Consider the following 16,299-nt stretch of genomic DNA (forward strand, 5'->3'; position numbering starts at 1 on the left):
AGCAGTGGATTCTGAGATGTTCAGGGGTAGAATCAACAGGCCTGGGAGACCTCTTGTATGTGAGTAGGGAGGAGGGAGGAGGAAGTTAAGACTTCAGACTTCTGCTTAGGCACAAAGGATGGGTAGAGACTCCGCTCCCCATGAGAGGTGAATATAGGGAAAGGAGCAGATCCTGAGGCAGTTTTGGTCAAGTTTACACTTTGGGTACCTTTGGGACTTACAGGTTATCTGAGCCGAAGATCGGTGTTGGAATCCCAGCATAGTGGTGGTAGCTAAAGCCATAGGAATAGAAGGGAATGCCCAAGAAGATTGTGTAGAACAAGGTAGAGGTGGGCTGAAAACCTCGTCACAAAGGTAAGCAGAGGACAAGAAGCCAGAAGTCTGTGGAGGAATTGAGTTGGGAAGAGTCCGAAGACAGTGAAGTGGAGGAGGAGATAGTTTGTCCATGGAGTTCAGTGCTGGGAAGAAGACAAATAAATGAAGGCTGGAAATAATGTGTTGTATTTGGTCCTAGGGGATCATTAATGGTGTGTGCTATGCAGTTTCAGTTCTGAAGGGCTTGAGGAAAGCACAGACCCAATGTGGGAAATAAGAGAGGGAAATATGAGCATGTGGGGACAATGACATGGATGCTTCTAAGCATATAGCTGTGAAGAGACTGATGAGATCCTAGGTCTAGCTTGTATTGTTGTTGTCCGTTGAATGCTTATCGACTCCCTGAGACCTGGAGGACATGAATAAGGCACAGCCACTGCCCTCAAAGTTCTCACCATCCATTGGAGAGACCTACAAGGGAGCCAGCACCCCCACACTGTAGTACATGAGTGAGCCTCCATGAGAGGGAGCACCACAGACCCAACAGAGGTCATGCAATTTGAAGGATTCCAGAAGGACCTCCCCATGTGATTGTTTTTTGTTGTTGTTCAAGTACCATTAACATATGGTATTAAATTCACTTCAGGTGTATATTATGATTTCACACATCTGTACATTACTCAGTGCTCATCACAAGTGCACTCCTTAATCCCCCTTATCTATTTCACCCATCCCCCACCCACTTCCCCTCTGGCAACCAACAGTGTGTTCTCTATATTAGAGTCTGTTTTTTGTCTTTTCTTGCCTTTGCTCATCTGTTTTATTTCTTAAATTTCATATGTGAGTGAAAGCATATGGCATTTGTCTTTCTCTGACTGTGTTTCTCTGTTTCACTTAGCTTATACCCTCTAGGTCCATCCATGTTGCTGCAAATGGCAAGATTTCATTCCTTTTGATGGCTGAGTTACATTCCATTATGTATATATATACCACTGGTTTATCCATTCATCTATTGGTGGATATTTGGACTGCTTCCATATCTTCGCTATTGTAAATAATGCTGCAATGAACTTCGAGTACATATATCTTTTTGAATTCGTGTTTTCGTTTTCTTTTAGTAAATACCCAGTAGTAGAATAGTTGAATCATATCATATTTCTATTTTTAATATTTGAGGAGCCTCCATACTGTTCTCCACAGTGACTGCACCAGCTTATGTTCCTACCAACAGTGCATGAGGGGTCCTTTTTCTTCACATCCTCATCAACACTTGTTTCTTGTTTTTATTTCAGCCATTCTGACTGGTGTGAAGTGATATTACATTGTGGTTTTCATTTGCATGTCCCTGATGATGAGTGATGTTGAGCATCTTTTCATCATCTGGCTGTCTTCTTTGGAGAAATGTCTATTCAACCTCTCTGCCCATTTTCTAATTGGATTATTTGGGGGTTTTTTGGTGTTGAGTTTATAAGTTCTTTAGATATTTTGAATATTAACCCCTTATTTTGTCATTTGTAAATATCTTCTCCCATTCAGTAGAAATAAATATTTATTTATTTATTTTATCATTTATTCATTTTGTTGCCTTTTAGTTTTGTTAATTGTTTCCTTTGCTGTGCAAAAATTTTTTATTTTCATGATGTCCAATAGTTAATTTTTGTTTTTGTTTCTTATGCCTCAGGAGACATATCTGGAAAAATATTCCACAGTCAGTGTCAAAGAGATTACTGCTCATGTTTTCTTCTAGGAGTTTTATTTTTCCAGCGCTTCTATTTAGGTCTTTAATCCATTTTGAGTTTATTCTTGTGTATGATGTAATAAAAAAGTGGTCCAGTTTTCCCAGTACCACTTATTGAAGAGATCATCTTTTTCCCCTTGTGTATTCTTGCCTTCTTTGTTATAGATTAGTTAACCATAAAGTGTGGGTTTATTTTTGGACTCTATTCTGTTCCATTGATCTATGTGTCTCTTTTTGTGCCAGTGACATACTATTTTGAATACTGCAACTTTGTAGTATATCTTGAAATCTGGGATTGGTTTTCTCCAGCTTTGTTCTTGTTTCTCAACATTGCTCTGGCTATTGGGAGTCTTTTGTGATTCTAAAGAAATTTTAGGATTATTTGTTCCCATTCTGTGCGAAATATTGTTGGTATTTTGATAGGGATTGCATTAAATGTGTAGATTGCTTTGAGTTGTATGGACATTTTAACAATATTTGTTCTTCCAGTCTAGGAGCATGGAATGTCTTTGTGTCATATTCAGTTTCTTTCATCAATGTTTTATAGTTTTCAGAGTACAGATCTCTCACCTCCTTGGTAGTTTATTCCTAAGTATTTTATTATTTTGGGTGCAATTATAAATAGGATTGTTTTCTTAATTTCTCATTCTGCTATTTCATTATTAGTGTATAGAAATGCAACAGATTTCTATATACTGATTTTGTATCCTGTGACCTTACTGAACTCATTTATCTATTCTAGTAGTTTTTTGGTGGACTCTTTAGGGTTTTTTTTAATATATAGTACCATGTCATCTACAAGTAGTGAAAGTTTTATTTCTTTCTTACCAGTTTGGATGCCTCTTATTTTTTTGTTGTTGTTGTTGTTGTTGTTGTTGTCTGATTGCTGTGGCTAGGACTTCCAGGCCCATGTTTAATAAAAGTGGTAAGAGTGGGAAAAAAGAAAAAGAGTAGTAAGACGGGATATCCTTATCTTGTTCCTGATCATAGAGGAAAAGCTCTCAATTTTTTCCAATTGAGAATGATGTTAGCTGTGGGCTTGTCACATATGACCTTTATTATGTTGAGGTATGTTCCCTCTAAATGTACTTTGCTGAGGGTTTTTATCACGAATGGATATTGTACCTTGTCAAATGCTTTTCTGCATCTGTTGAGGTGACCTTATGGTAAAACTCTCTTAGTGATGTGATGTATCAAGTTGATTGATTTATGAATACTGAACCACCCTTGCACACCAACAATAAACCCAACTTGAACATGGTGAATGATCTTTCTAAGTATATTGTTGGATTTGGTTTCCTGGTTTTTGTGGAGGAATTTTACACATTTGTTCAACAGAGACATTGGCCTGTAGTTCTCTTATTTTGTAGTGTCTTTGCCTGGTTTTGGTACAAAGGTGAATGCTGATCTCATAGAATGAATTCAGAAGCTTTCCTTCCTCTTCTCCTTTTTTGGAATAGTTTGAGAATAGGTGTTAACTCAGGGAGCTTGGGTGGCTCAGTTCGTTAAGCATCTGACTCCTGATTTCAGCTCAGGTCATGATCTCAGGATCCTGTGATCAAGCCCCACGTCAGGCTCTGCACTGAGTGTAGAGACTATTTAGGATTCTTAGTTTCTCTCTTTCCCTCTGCCCTTCCCCCCACTCATTCGGGCTCTCTCTCTCTCTTTCAGAAAAAGAAAAGGATATGTATTAACTCTTCTTTAAACAAGTGGTAGAATTTGCCTGAAAAGCCATCTGGGCCTGTACTTTTGTTCGTTGGGAGCTTTTAAATTATTGATTCAATTTCATTGCTAGTATTTAATCTGTCAAATTTTTCATTTCTTCCAGATTCAGTTGTGGGAGGTCATGTTTCTAGAAATTTATCCATTTCTTCTAGGTTGTCCAATTTGTTGGCCTATGATTTTTCATAATATTCTCTTATAATCTTTCATGTTTTTATAGTTGTCAGTTGTTTTTTCTTCTACTTTGTTTATGATTTTGAGTTCTCACTCTTTCTTTTTCAATGAGTCTCACTAAAGGCTTATCAATTTTGTTGATTTTTTGGAAGAACCAGCTTCTGTTTTCATTGATCTGTTCTACTGTGTTTTTAGTCTCTGTTCCATTTATTTCTGCTCTGATGTTTATTATTTCCTTCCTTCCACTGGCTCTGGGCTTAGTTTATTTTTCTTTTTTCTAGCTCCTTTCAGTGTAAGTTTAAGTTGTTTGAGATTTTTCTTGCTTCTTGAGGTAGGCATATATTGCTATAATCTTTGCTCTTAGAACATCTTTTGCTGCAACCCAGAGATTCTGGAACATTGTCTAATCATTTTCATTTGTCTCCATGTATATTTTTTTATTTTCTCTTTGATTTCTTGGTTGACTCATTCATTGTTGACTAGCATGTTATTTAGCCTCCATGTATTTGTGTTCTTTCCAGATATTTTCTTGTGATTGATTTCTAGTTTCATACTGTTGTGGTCAAAAAATATGCATGATGTGATTTCAATCTTTTTTAATTTATTGAGATGTGTTTTGGGGCCTGATATGTGACTGATTCTAGAGAATGTTTCATATATACTTGAAAAGAATGTATATTCTATTCTTATGGGATGGAATGTTCTGAATGTATCTATTATGTCCATCTGGTCCAATGTATCATTCAAAGCCACTGTTTCCTTGTTGATTTCTGCCAGGATGATCTATCCATGGATGTAAGTGGGATGTTAAAGTCTCCCTACGATTATTGTAAACTATCAGTTTATTCCTTTATGTGTGTTAATAGTTGCTTTATGAATTTAGGTGTTCCCTTATTAGATGCATATTTACAATTGTTATATCCTCTTGTTGGATTGTTCCCTTTATTATTGTGAAGTGATCTCCCTTTGTCCTATATGATAGTCTTTGTTTTAAAGTCAATTTTGTCCAATATAAGTATTGCTAGCCTAGAATTTATTTATTTTTTTGCTTCCATTTGCATGATAAGGTTTTTCCACCCCTTCTCTTTCAATCTGCATGTGTCTTTAAGTCTGAAGTGAGTCTATTTTAGGCAGCATATAGATGGGTCTTGTTTTTTTTATCCATTCAGTCCCCTTTTGATTGGAACATTTAGTTCATTTACAATCAAAGTCATTACTGATAGGTATGTACTTATTGCCAATTTGTTACTTGTTTTATGGTTGTTTTGTAAGTCGTCTCTGTTCTTTCTTTTGGTCTCTTCCCTTGTGATTTGATGATTTTCTTAATGATTTACTTGGATTCCTTTCTCTTTATTTTTTGTATATTATTACAGGTTTTTTATTTGTGGTTACCACTAGGCTCATATACAACATTTTATGCATATACAGTCTATATTAAGCTGGTGCTCACTTCAGTTTGAACCCATTCTAAAAGTACTAAATTTTTACTCCTCTTCCTCCACATTTTATATGATGTCACACTTTATATTCTTTTATTTTGTGAATTCTTTGACTGATTTTTATATATATAATTGATTTTACTGCTTTTGTGTTTTAATCTCTGTACTGTTTTTTATGTCATTAATCTACTACTTTTATTATGCTTGTATTTACCTGTGAAATTTTTTCCTACAAATATTTGAAAAGTGACTCAGACAAAATAACAAGGCATAAGCAACACACATAGGATACTCTCCTGAAGTGCCAGGACCTCTTTTTATTAAAAAGCAGTTTCAAGAGCAGAGAACACAGCTGACTTTCTTAACACAGAAACAACCACAGAGAGGCAGACAATGTGAGGAGACAGAAATCTATCCCAAATGAAATAACAGGACAGAGCCATAGCCAGAGATCTAAGCAAAACATACATAAGTAATATACTTGATAACATATTTAAAGCAATGATCATATGGATACTCACTGGACTTGAGAAAAAAGTAGAAGGCTTGAGTGAGACCCTAAGCACAGAGACAAGGAATAATATAGCAGAGATAAAAAGCTCAATAAGCAAAATAAGAAACATGCTTGATGTTCTTGAATAGCAGGATGAAAGAAGCAGAGAAATGAATTAGTGACGTAGAAGACAGAATAATGGAAAATAATCAAGCTGAACAAAAGACAGAGAAAAGAATTATGCAAAATGAGAATAGACTTAGGGAATTCAATGACTCTATCAAACATAATAGCATTCATATTATAGGAGTTCCAGAAGAAGAAGAAAAAGAAGAAGAGAGAAAGGGGGCAGAAAATTCATTTGAAGAAATAATAGCAGAAAACTTCCCTAATCTTGGGAAGGAAACAGATATCTAGCTCTAAGAGGACACCCATCAAAATCAACAAAAACAGCTCCACATCAAAACATCTTGTAATTAATCAAAACATCTTGTAATTAAATTGGCAAACTATAGCAATAAGGAAAAAAAATTTAAAAGAAAGACAAAAGAATTCAGTACAAGCGAAAACCCATAAAGCTAGCAGGAGATTTTTCAGCAGAAACTTTCCAAGCCAGAAGAGAATAGCATGATATTTCATGCTGAATGGGAAAAATCTTCAGCCAAGAACACTGTACCCAGGAAGAATACTCTATCATTCAGAAATAAAGAGATAAGGAGTTTCTTGGGGAAAAAAAGTTAAAGGAGTTCATGACCACTGAACCAGCTCTGCAAGAAATATTGAAGGAGACTCTTTGAGTGGAAAAGAGAGAACAAAAGTGACAGTATAAAGGTAGGAAACACAAAAGGAATAAAAATGAATATTTCTGTAAAAAAAATCAGTCCAGGAACTCACAGAAAAAGGATATGAAATATAATAACATATAAAAGTATGAGGAGGAAAGGAAAAAACAATCCAAAGTTTAACAACCATCAATTTAATATAGACTGCTACATGCAAAAGAGGTTATATACAAACCTAATGGCAACCATCTATCAAAACCACTAATAAATATGCAAAGAATAAAGAGAAAGAAAGCCAAATATATCACTAAAGAAAATCAGCAAGCCATGAGAGAAAGATAAGAAAGGATCAGAGAAAATCTTCACAAGAAATCACAAAACAAATAATAAAATGACAATAAACATATAATTATTAATAATTACTCTGAATGCAAATGCAATAAATGCTCCATCAAAAGACACAGGGTGAAGAATAAATAAAAAACAAGTCCCATCTATATGCTGCCTACATGAGACTCATTTTAGACCGAAAGACACATGCAGATTGAAAGTGAAGGGATAGAGAAACATCTATCATGTAAATGGATGTCAAAAGAAAGCCAGAGTACCAATACTTCTATTGGACAAAGTGCAATTTATTTTTTTTATTTTTTAAAAGATTTTTTATTTATTCATGAGAAACTAAACAATGAAAAGGTTAACTGGGAAATAAGAGCAGAAATTTAAAAGTACAAGGAAACAAATGAAAAAGAAACCACAATGGTTCAAAACCTCTGGGATGCAACAAAAGCGGTTCTAAGGAATTAGAAAAACCCTAAAGACTCCACACACACAAAAAAAAAAAAACTGCTAAAAACAAATTCAGTAAAGTCTCAGGATACAAAATCAATGAGTAGAAATCTATTGCATTTCTCTACACCAATAGTGAAGCAGCAGAAAGAGAAATTAAGGAAACTCCCATTTATAACTGCACCCAAAATAATAAAATACCTAGGAATAAATGTAACCAAAGAGGTGAAAGATTTGTGCTCTGAAAACTATAAAACACTGATGGAAGAAATTAAAGACAATCAACACAAAGAAGTAGAGTGGCATTCCATGCTATGGATTGGAAGAACAAATAGTGTTAAAATGCCTATACTGTGCAAAGCAATATGCATACTGTAATTTCTATCAAAATAACCAAGAGCATTTTTGACAGAACTAGAACAAACAATCCTAAAATTTCAATGGAACCACAAAAGTCCCTGAATAACTAAAGCAATCTTGAAAAAGAAAAGCAAAGTTAGAGGCATCGCAATTCTGGACTTCAAGCTATATTACAAAGCTACAGTAATCAAAACACTATGGTATTGTCATAAAAGCAGACACATAAATCAATGGAACAGAATAGAAAATCTATTAATAAATCCACAACCAAAAAGCCAGTTAATCTTCAGCAAAACTGTAAAGAATATCCAATGAGAAAAAGTCTCTTCAGGCAGCCCGGGTGGCTCAGTGGTTTAGCGCTGCCTTCAGCCCAGGGTGTGATCCTAGAGACCAAGGATCGAGTCCCACATCAGGCTCCCTGCATGGAGCCTTCTTCTCCCTCTGCCCGTGTCTCTGCCTCTCTCTCTCTCCTCTCTCTCTCTCTCTCTCTCTCTCTAATGAATGAATAAATAAATAAAAGAAAAAGTCTCTTCAACAATGGGTGCTAGGAAAACTGGACAACAACAAGCAAAAGAATGAAACTGGACCACTTCTTACACCATACACGAAAATAAATTCAAAATGGATTAAAGACCTACATGTGAGACGTGAAACCATAAAAAATCCTAGAAGAGAACACAGGCAGTAACTTCTTTGACATTGGCCATAGCAACATGTTTCTAGATATGTCTCCTGAGGCAAGGGAAACAAAAGCAAAAATAAACAATTGGAACTTCATCAAAATAAAAAGCTTCTGCACAGGGAAGGAAACAATCAACAAAACTAAAAGGCAACCTACACAATGGAAGAAGATATTTGCAAATGACATATCTGACAAAGGGTTTGTATCTAAAATATATAAAAAACCTGTAAGCCTCAACACCCCCCAAAAAAACAAGTAATCCAGTTAAAAAATAGGCAGAAGACATGAACAGACATTTCTCCAAAGAAGATATACAGATAGTCAACAAGCATGTGAAAAAATGCTCAACATCCCTTATGAGGAGAATGCAATTCAAAACTACAATGAATTGTCACCTTACATTTCTCAGAATGGCTAAAATTAACAATACAAGAAAGAACAGGTGTTGGTAAGGATGTGGGGGGCAAGGACCCCTCATGCATTCTTAGTGTGAATGCAAACCGTCACACCACTGTGCAAACAGTATGGAGGCTCCTCACATAATTAAAAATAGAATTACCTATGACCTAGCAATTTCACTACTGGGTATTTACCCAAGGAATACAAGAACACTAGTTCAAAGTGATACATGCACCCTGATGTTTATAGCAGCATTATCAACAATAGTCAAAATTTGGAAGTAGCCCAAGTATCCATAGACTAAGGAATGGATAAAAAAGATGTGAGATATATCTATATCTATATCTATATCTATATCTATATCATCTATATCTATATCTATCCACACATATATATACATACACACACACACACACACACAATGGAATATTATTCAGCCATAGAAAAGAATGAAATGTCCCCATTTGCAATGACATGGATGGAGCTGGAGAGTTTAATGCTAAGCAAAATAAGTCATAGAAAGACAAACACCAAATGATTTTGTTCATATGTGAAATTTAAGAAACAAGCAAAGGAGGATAAAAGAGAGACAAATCAAGAAACAGACTCAACTATAGAGAACAAACTGATGATTAGCAGAGGAGAGGTGGGAAGGTGGGTTAAATGGTGATGGGGAAGTGATGTATGGAAGTGTTGATTACTGTATTGTACACCTGAAACTAATATAACACTGTATGTTAAGTAACTGGAATTAAAATTTAAAAAGAAATTTAAAGCGACTAGTGAGCTAAGTGTGTGTTCATGCCCTTTGATTCAGAAATTTCACTCCTTAATTTATTTTAAGGAAAAAAAATCAGATATGGACAGAGATAATGGTATCACTGCAGTGTTATTCATAAGAATAAAATACTGAATAGGCCATTAATATTGTAACAATAGGAGAATTGTGTACTATCATATGATGAATTGTTTTAGAGCCATTAAAGGCCACTATTTCAAAGAATGTTTAATGAAAGTAATTTTGAAGTCATAATTTTAAGTCTAAAAAGCACATAGTTGTATATAAATAATGAACTAAGTGTATGTTTGTGTTTAAGAATACACCAGGGGCACCTGGGTGGCTCAGTCGGTTGAGCATCTGACTTTGGCTCAGGTCATGGTCTCAGGGTCCTGGGATCAAGCTTCACGTCAGGCTCCATGGGTGACAAGGAGTCAACTTGTCCCTTTCCCTCTTCACTGCCCCTCGCCATTGCTTGTGCTTTCTCTTGCTCTCATTCTCTCTCTCTCTCTCTCTCCCAAATAATAAAATCTTAAAAAAAAAAAAAAAAAAAAAAAGAATACACCAACAAAGGCGGCTGGCTGGCTCAGGTGATGGAGCATGCAGCTCCTGATCCTGGGGTTGTGAGTTCAAGCCCCACATTGGGTGTGGAGATTACTTAAAAAAAATAAAATCTTCAAAAAAAAAAAAAAGCAAAAGAATACACCAACAGTGTTAGTGATTATCTTTATTATAAGAATACAAATATGTCTTCTTTTCTTTCTTTTAATCTGGAATAGTTCCCCCTTACTCGCAGAGGCTATGTTTCAAGATCCCCAATGGATAGGTGAAACTCCATGGGTGACACACTGCAAAAGCCAAACTACAGATAGGGGGGGAACTACTGAATTTCCCAGATTTCAACCGTAAGCACATATTTCCTTTACAACTAAGCAAACCAGTACATGTGAGTTGTTCACAAAAAGAAGCTGACTGTGAAAGCAAGGAGGGAATGTGGGCAGAGCTAGAGGAAGACTGCAGTAGAGGGGATTGTTTTGTTTTAGGCTGAAGAACACAGGCATGGCATTATATGATGAGTGGAAATATCAACAGAGAAGGAGAGGCTGAATGCACAGAAAAGGGGAAGATAACTGACAGTACAGGCTTCCTGAGGAGATGAGAGGGAATGAGATTTAGCTCCAATAAAGGGTTAACTTTCAACAGAGAAAGGTACTTGGTTGGCTTTGATGAGATGGAGGTAAGGGGCAGGGCTGCCTTGTTCACTTTGCATGATTGCTGCCTACAACAGTGCCTGGAAATGAATGGAGCATAGAAGTTTATAGGTGAAGAAGAAGGTTGAAGGATTTCTATAGGTTGACTATAGAACCTATGGAAACCATTTTCTCCAGTTTAGTGAGACAGCCACTATTTAGTGCAGTGGTTCTCAAACTTTTACCAGAATGTATTATAGTGTGTTACTTTTTGTGAATCTGTATCCTTTTCTAAACTGTGAGCTCCCTAAGGGGAGAAGAAATCATGTCTTATCTCTATACCTACCATGTCATTCCAGTAACTCACTGAGGCGAGGTAGATGCTCAAGAAATGATTGTTGAATGAATGAATGAATGCGGTTATGACAGGAGACCTAATAATAGTGATAGGGATTTCATACAGCTTATGTGAGTACTAGAGGGAGCTGACGAGTGACAAGTAAAAGGACCTAGACAGCCTAAAGACATAATTGCATGGAGAGCATACCTCTATACGTAAGAGGATTCCAAATAGAAACTGGAGAAATTAATTGTAGAGACAAGTGATCTGTTCTGCTCCCTATCCAATTATCCCTCATTCTTTGAATCTGACTTCCACAAGTCTCTATGGGGCAGATGAGACGATAGAGACCCACCAGCACAGCCATCATAGATAAGAGTGGTCGTCTAATTGCTAGAGTTGTATTCCTTTGTTTAATTTAAACCAGTACAGACTTTTAAGCCTCTTACTAGGTAATACCTACCTTGCATAGTAAATTGGACCAAGTATATAGAAAGTCTTTTAAATTATTAATGACAAGACAAAAGCAAGGAGCTATTATTTGGGGGATATTTTACTTATTTTTATATGCTGAAAGCAAGAAGATGCCCCAAATTTTTAAATGCTTCAGGTCCTAGAATAGCTTTCTCCAGCCAGGTTTCAGGGCTCTGAAAGAGCTGTTGGCCTAAATAGGAACATTCCACCAAAAGAAGAGGATTGTATTTTTTTCCCCAATATACATTTTTGCTTTAAGGTTATCAAAATGGTGCTAAGAGAAGCGCTTTAAATGTGAGCAAGAAGCTGATGTGGATTAACTTTCACAGGATGCTCTGTAGAGAAAGAGAGGGTTGGATCAGAGTGATAATTCACAGATATCATCGTTTGTTATTCCTGACTTTTTTTTTTCCAAAACAGAATTGCATTGATGAAATTGAGGCCATAATCAGTGTTAAGCTCCAGCTCATCGGAATTGTTGGTATTGGGATTGCAGGTCTCACGGTGAGAAAGTTCCAGAACTTATCTTTTTTGCTTTCTAAGAAGCCTTTGCATCTTATTTGCCTTCGAGTGTGATATGTCAGTATTTTAGGAGAGATTTCTCATAAAAGACAGACACTTGTTGACAGGACATCTTCTAAGAACAAAACTCATTAGATATAGCAACACTCAGTTCTCTAAAATATGATACCAATTTTAACTTTAACCTAATTATGACCTTGAGTTTATCATTGCAATAACTTCATATTTTAAGGCCAACAAGCTTAAACTAAACAAGTGATTTCCAATTCTGGGTCTCTTCTTACTGTTAAAAATTTAAAATAGCCTACCAGGTTAATCTCTCTCACCTATGATTTGCAGAAGCAGTGTAGTGCAATGATTAATAGTGCAAGCTTTGGCATCACACTGTCTGGGGTCACCTTTTACAAGCCCTGGGATCATGGGAAAGTTTCTCTATTCCTCAATTCCCTCATCTGTAAGATGAGGATTTTAATGTACTAACCTCATAAGATTGTTGTGAAGATTTCTGAAATGGGGTAATCCATATAGAGTATTGACTCATATAAAGTGTCTGGAAGATAGCACTCAGTAAATGCTAGCTCTGTACATAATCTGGGTGCTCCTGAACCCAGAATCCAGACAAAGAAAATAACCTATGCAGAAGTGTGAAGCATAGTGCACCTAGGTACCTACAGGAGGCTCAGTGCCTCTACAGTACAAGAGTGTGCAAGAATTGATAGGGACCAAAGGGATATGATAGGACTGGCAAGAGAGGACAGTGAGGAGGATATGAGGATCCATATAACTGTGCCCTTTTGAGAGGTTAGGCTTCATCCTTAAGGTAGAGGGAAGCCACCAAGGGACAAAAGGACCTGTGTTGCCATGTGGAGGTAAGTTGGAGGGAAGTGAGATTTGAGTCAGGCTAGTAAAGAGATGATTTCCACAGTCCAGGGGTTGAGTGATAATAGCTCATGCTAAGGTAGCACTTACCCTCTAGCTCTCTATGAAGATTAATTCATGGCATAAGCTAAGGCAGAGGCAAAGGGAATTGCAAGGAAAATCATGGAATTGGCAGTTTTCTGGGACACACAAGCATCTTCCCTCTTTTCTGCATTTAGAACTCAGAGGGGTGGGGCAGTGGGTGAAATACTATGCTGAGTACCTCCTAATGCAGGAACATCTCTCGGCCCTCCTCATCTTCTATAGGGCTAGCCTAGTTGCTATTCTGTTGCTTCCTGAGGACAATTTTGAGGCAGAAGATCTGAAAATGTGCTGAATAATAGAAGTATCAAAGAGACACTCATAACAATTCTACAATCTCAATGAGCGAGCATCCTAGAGACAGTAACCCCTGACTCACGACAGTAGCAGGACAATACTGAAAAAGTTCCTTTCTGAGGGGATCCCTTTAGAATACAACCAGGACGAAGTAAGGGCTGTATCCAAGTTGACAACCACACTAAAGGGGGAAGGCTCTCTACTGGTCATCTTGAATCAGCACCCCCTGAGCTTCTGTAATTCCTTTCTTCTTAAGGTAAGAGTTGCACAGTTAGCCAAATGTCCATTAGGTGTCTCTCCTGCCATATGTGGTACTGAGTTGTGGCAGCCAGAAGCTTGGAGCCCTGCTCCAGGTTCTTTCTCTTAAGCCTACCTCTTCCCTTCCGTAATAGCAGATAAGTCATGTCTTTTTAAGTTTAGCATTTATAGATTCTAGTCTGATGTAGGTTAGGATTGTGGAGAGAATCATAAGGTCATGGTACATATTTCTTTAAACAAACATTGACAGTAGTTTATTAACATGGTACCCACAGATAGCATTCCATAGGCTCTGAGAAATTGTAGGGGAAATGATTGACAACAAGAAAGATCTTTTGGTATCCTTGTATTCAAAACCATTGGTTTTGCCCAGTGTTTGGCTTTTCAAAGAATTATCCAAGAGGCAGAAGATGTCAGTAATACCATATTTCAATATCTCAGTTTATACTTTCAGAATACTATTGAGTTAAATAGTGAAGCAACTTTATACTTTAAAATGAAGCAGGGAAAATGAAGAGATGCTCTACTTTGTAATATGTGGTCACTGTGGTCACAAAAGCTCTTCCAACAATAGGAAACTATTTAGACCAAAGTGTAAACAGCCAATAGTTGACATGTTAATATGGAAGTCTTTAACCAGCAGCCATAATTAATATATATAAAAATGCCACTTATAGCCAGTAATTATTGGTATAATTATTTGTTAGACACCCATGCAATTTACTGACTTTTTAAAAAATCAATTTCTATCATTTTAATGTCATTAACAAGTGGTTCCCTCTGTTTCAGATCTTTGGTATGATATTCAGCATGGTCCTTTGCTGTGCAATACGAACCTCGAGAGATGTGATATGAAGCTACTTCTACATGAAAATTGCAACCTAGAGCTTTCATATGACTGTCACCAGAACTTTCTCCTGGCTCATTTTTAATATTCAAAGGACATTAGGATCTAAAATAATATGCTGTTAATTGTACATTTGCACATGTATGTATGTTTGGCTCGTTACTCATTTACCCCTTGAGTGAATGCTGTGTATGTTGACTGAGAGCATATTCGTGTGTGATCTGTGTATTTCTGGTGTATGCATTGTATATAATGAAATCTTTGCTGGAGATTCCTGATTCTTGTTATGTTAGAGGAACAACCTATTTGACTCTCAGAAACAGATGATAAATTTTTGATAAACTTTAAAACAACGTAGCTATTCAGAAGAAATGATAATAGGTCATTTTCTCAGATTTTAGGCATAGAAAGTTAGATACAGAGAATCTAGGGATTTCCGGTTCACAGAAGCAATAAGCTACAAGAATTGAGAGATCTTGGTGTAGTGCTAAAATTGACTGCATCTGAGTTAGATGTAAGGGTTTCCTGGGATTTTTTTTATATACATACTCTCCCAAGAACACAGTAAACCACAGTTTTAGAACTAAACACATCTGTAAAACTAAATATAGCATGGAAAATCTAATTTGAAGAAGTCATACTTTCCTCGTATTTAAAAATAAAAACCTCCCTCTGGAAAGAGTGGTCACACAGACAATCATGTGCCCTATAAAACTGAGTGTCTTTAGGACTTAAAAAAAAAAAAACTTTTAATAACTTTTTAAGGAAATTTTTTGTTCTTATATAAATACATTTAAATAATGCTTTATTACTTTCCTTTTCTGACTCTGCTCTGAACTATAGCAATCCTCATATGAACAAAAGGGCTTTTATCTCAAATTTTTCTGTATTTCTCCAAATGTACAGATTGAAAGACTAAAGCAAGAGATCTGGCAGTTGCAAATAGTGGGAAAGAGAATTTCTACTGGCACTGTATCTATGAAATACCTCATAACTTGAGTTTACATATTTTCCTAATTTTTTTGTATTATTCACCTAGAGACTTCATAGATTTTGATCTCCCATTTTCATCCTTTAGAATAAAACAAAATCCTTCTTAATTCAAATATTATATCATAAGCATCCTTGACCAAACCAAAAGAAAGAAAAGCATCTACCAGTTGTGCGCATACAGCAGAAACAAGCTAAGTAAATTAAAATACTTAAACACACAGAACAGAGATATGTTTTTTCTGTGTAAGACTCCTATAAAAATAAAATTTTCATATTCTTTATGGTCTTGATACTTCAATTTGGGTGTGTAAACCCAAATTTAGGATCTAAATTGATATTTTGGCCAATTTTTAATAACTTAGTACATTTAATAGATCATGGAGGGGTTTTTAAATTATATTTTAAAAGGCTACACAAAAATGAAAGTACTAGGGACTTTCAAAACACACACACTTGTGAGAACATAAGTCTTCAGGTGTGCACTAAAGGAAAATGTACATCCCCAAGAAACTTTTACAAAACATTTTGCTGAAAAGACTTAACCACTACAAATAGTCTCATTGGCATAGAAAACCACACTTCTGCCATACTTTTGACTGCTACTAACTTTGGAGGAAGCTTTTCTAGAAAAAAAGATTGAAAGCAAGTTAAAAATTGAATTATACTTTACTGTGTCCATAACTAAAGAAAAGATATTTTTAAGAAAATCACTTCTTGAAATAGATGTCTATACCCTAGTAGGTGAGA

General features: G+C 36.1%; 1 protein-coding gene across 2 annotated transcripts in view; it reads left to right on the forward strand.

The window, feature by feature from the left end:
* The window catches only part of TSPAN2 (tetraspanin 2), a 47,175-nt gene extending 32,347 nt beyond the window's left edge, over window positions 1-14,828 (forward strand). Inside the window, exons 7-8 of one of the 2 annotated variants that reach the window (XM_041757360.1) lie at window positions 12,096-12,179; window positions 14,502-14,828. In XM_041757360.1, the coding sequence (XP_041613294.1) occupies window positions 12,096-12,179; window positions 14,502-14,567 (150 nt within the window). In that variant the 3' untranslated portion in view covers window positions 14,568-14,828. The remainder of the gene's footprint in view (window positions 1-12,095; window positions 12,180-14,501) is intronic. The other variant, XM_041757361.1, reaches the window with a different exon arrangement.
* The last annotated feature ends 1,471 nt before the right edge of the window (window positions 14,829-16,299 follow it).

The sequence above is a fragment of the Vulpes lagopus genome, chromosome 5 (genome assembly GCF_018345385.1).
Source record: "Vulpes lagopus strain Blue_001 chromosome 5, ASM1834538v1, whole genome shotgun sequence".
In the NCBI taxonomy this organism is placed as follows: domain Eukaryota; kingdom Metazoa; phylum Chordata; class Mammalia; order Carnivora; family Canidae; genus Vulpes; species Vulpes lagopus.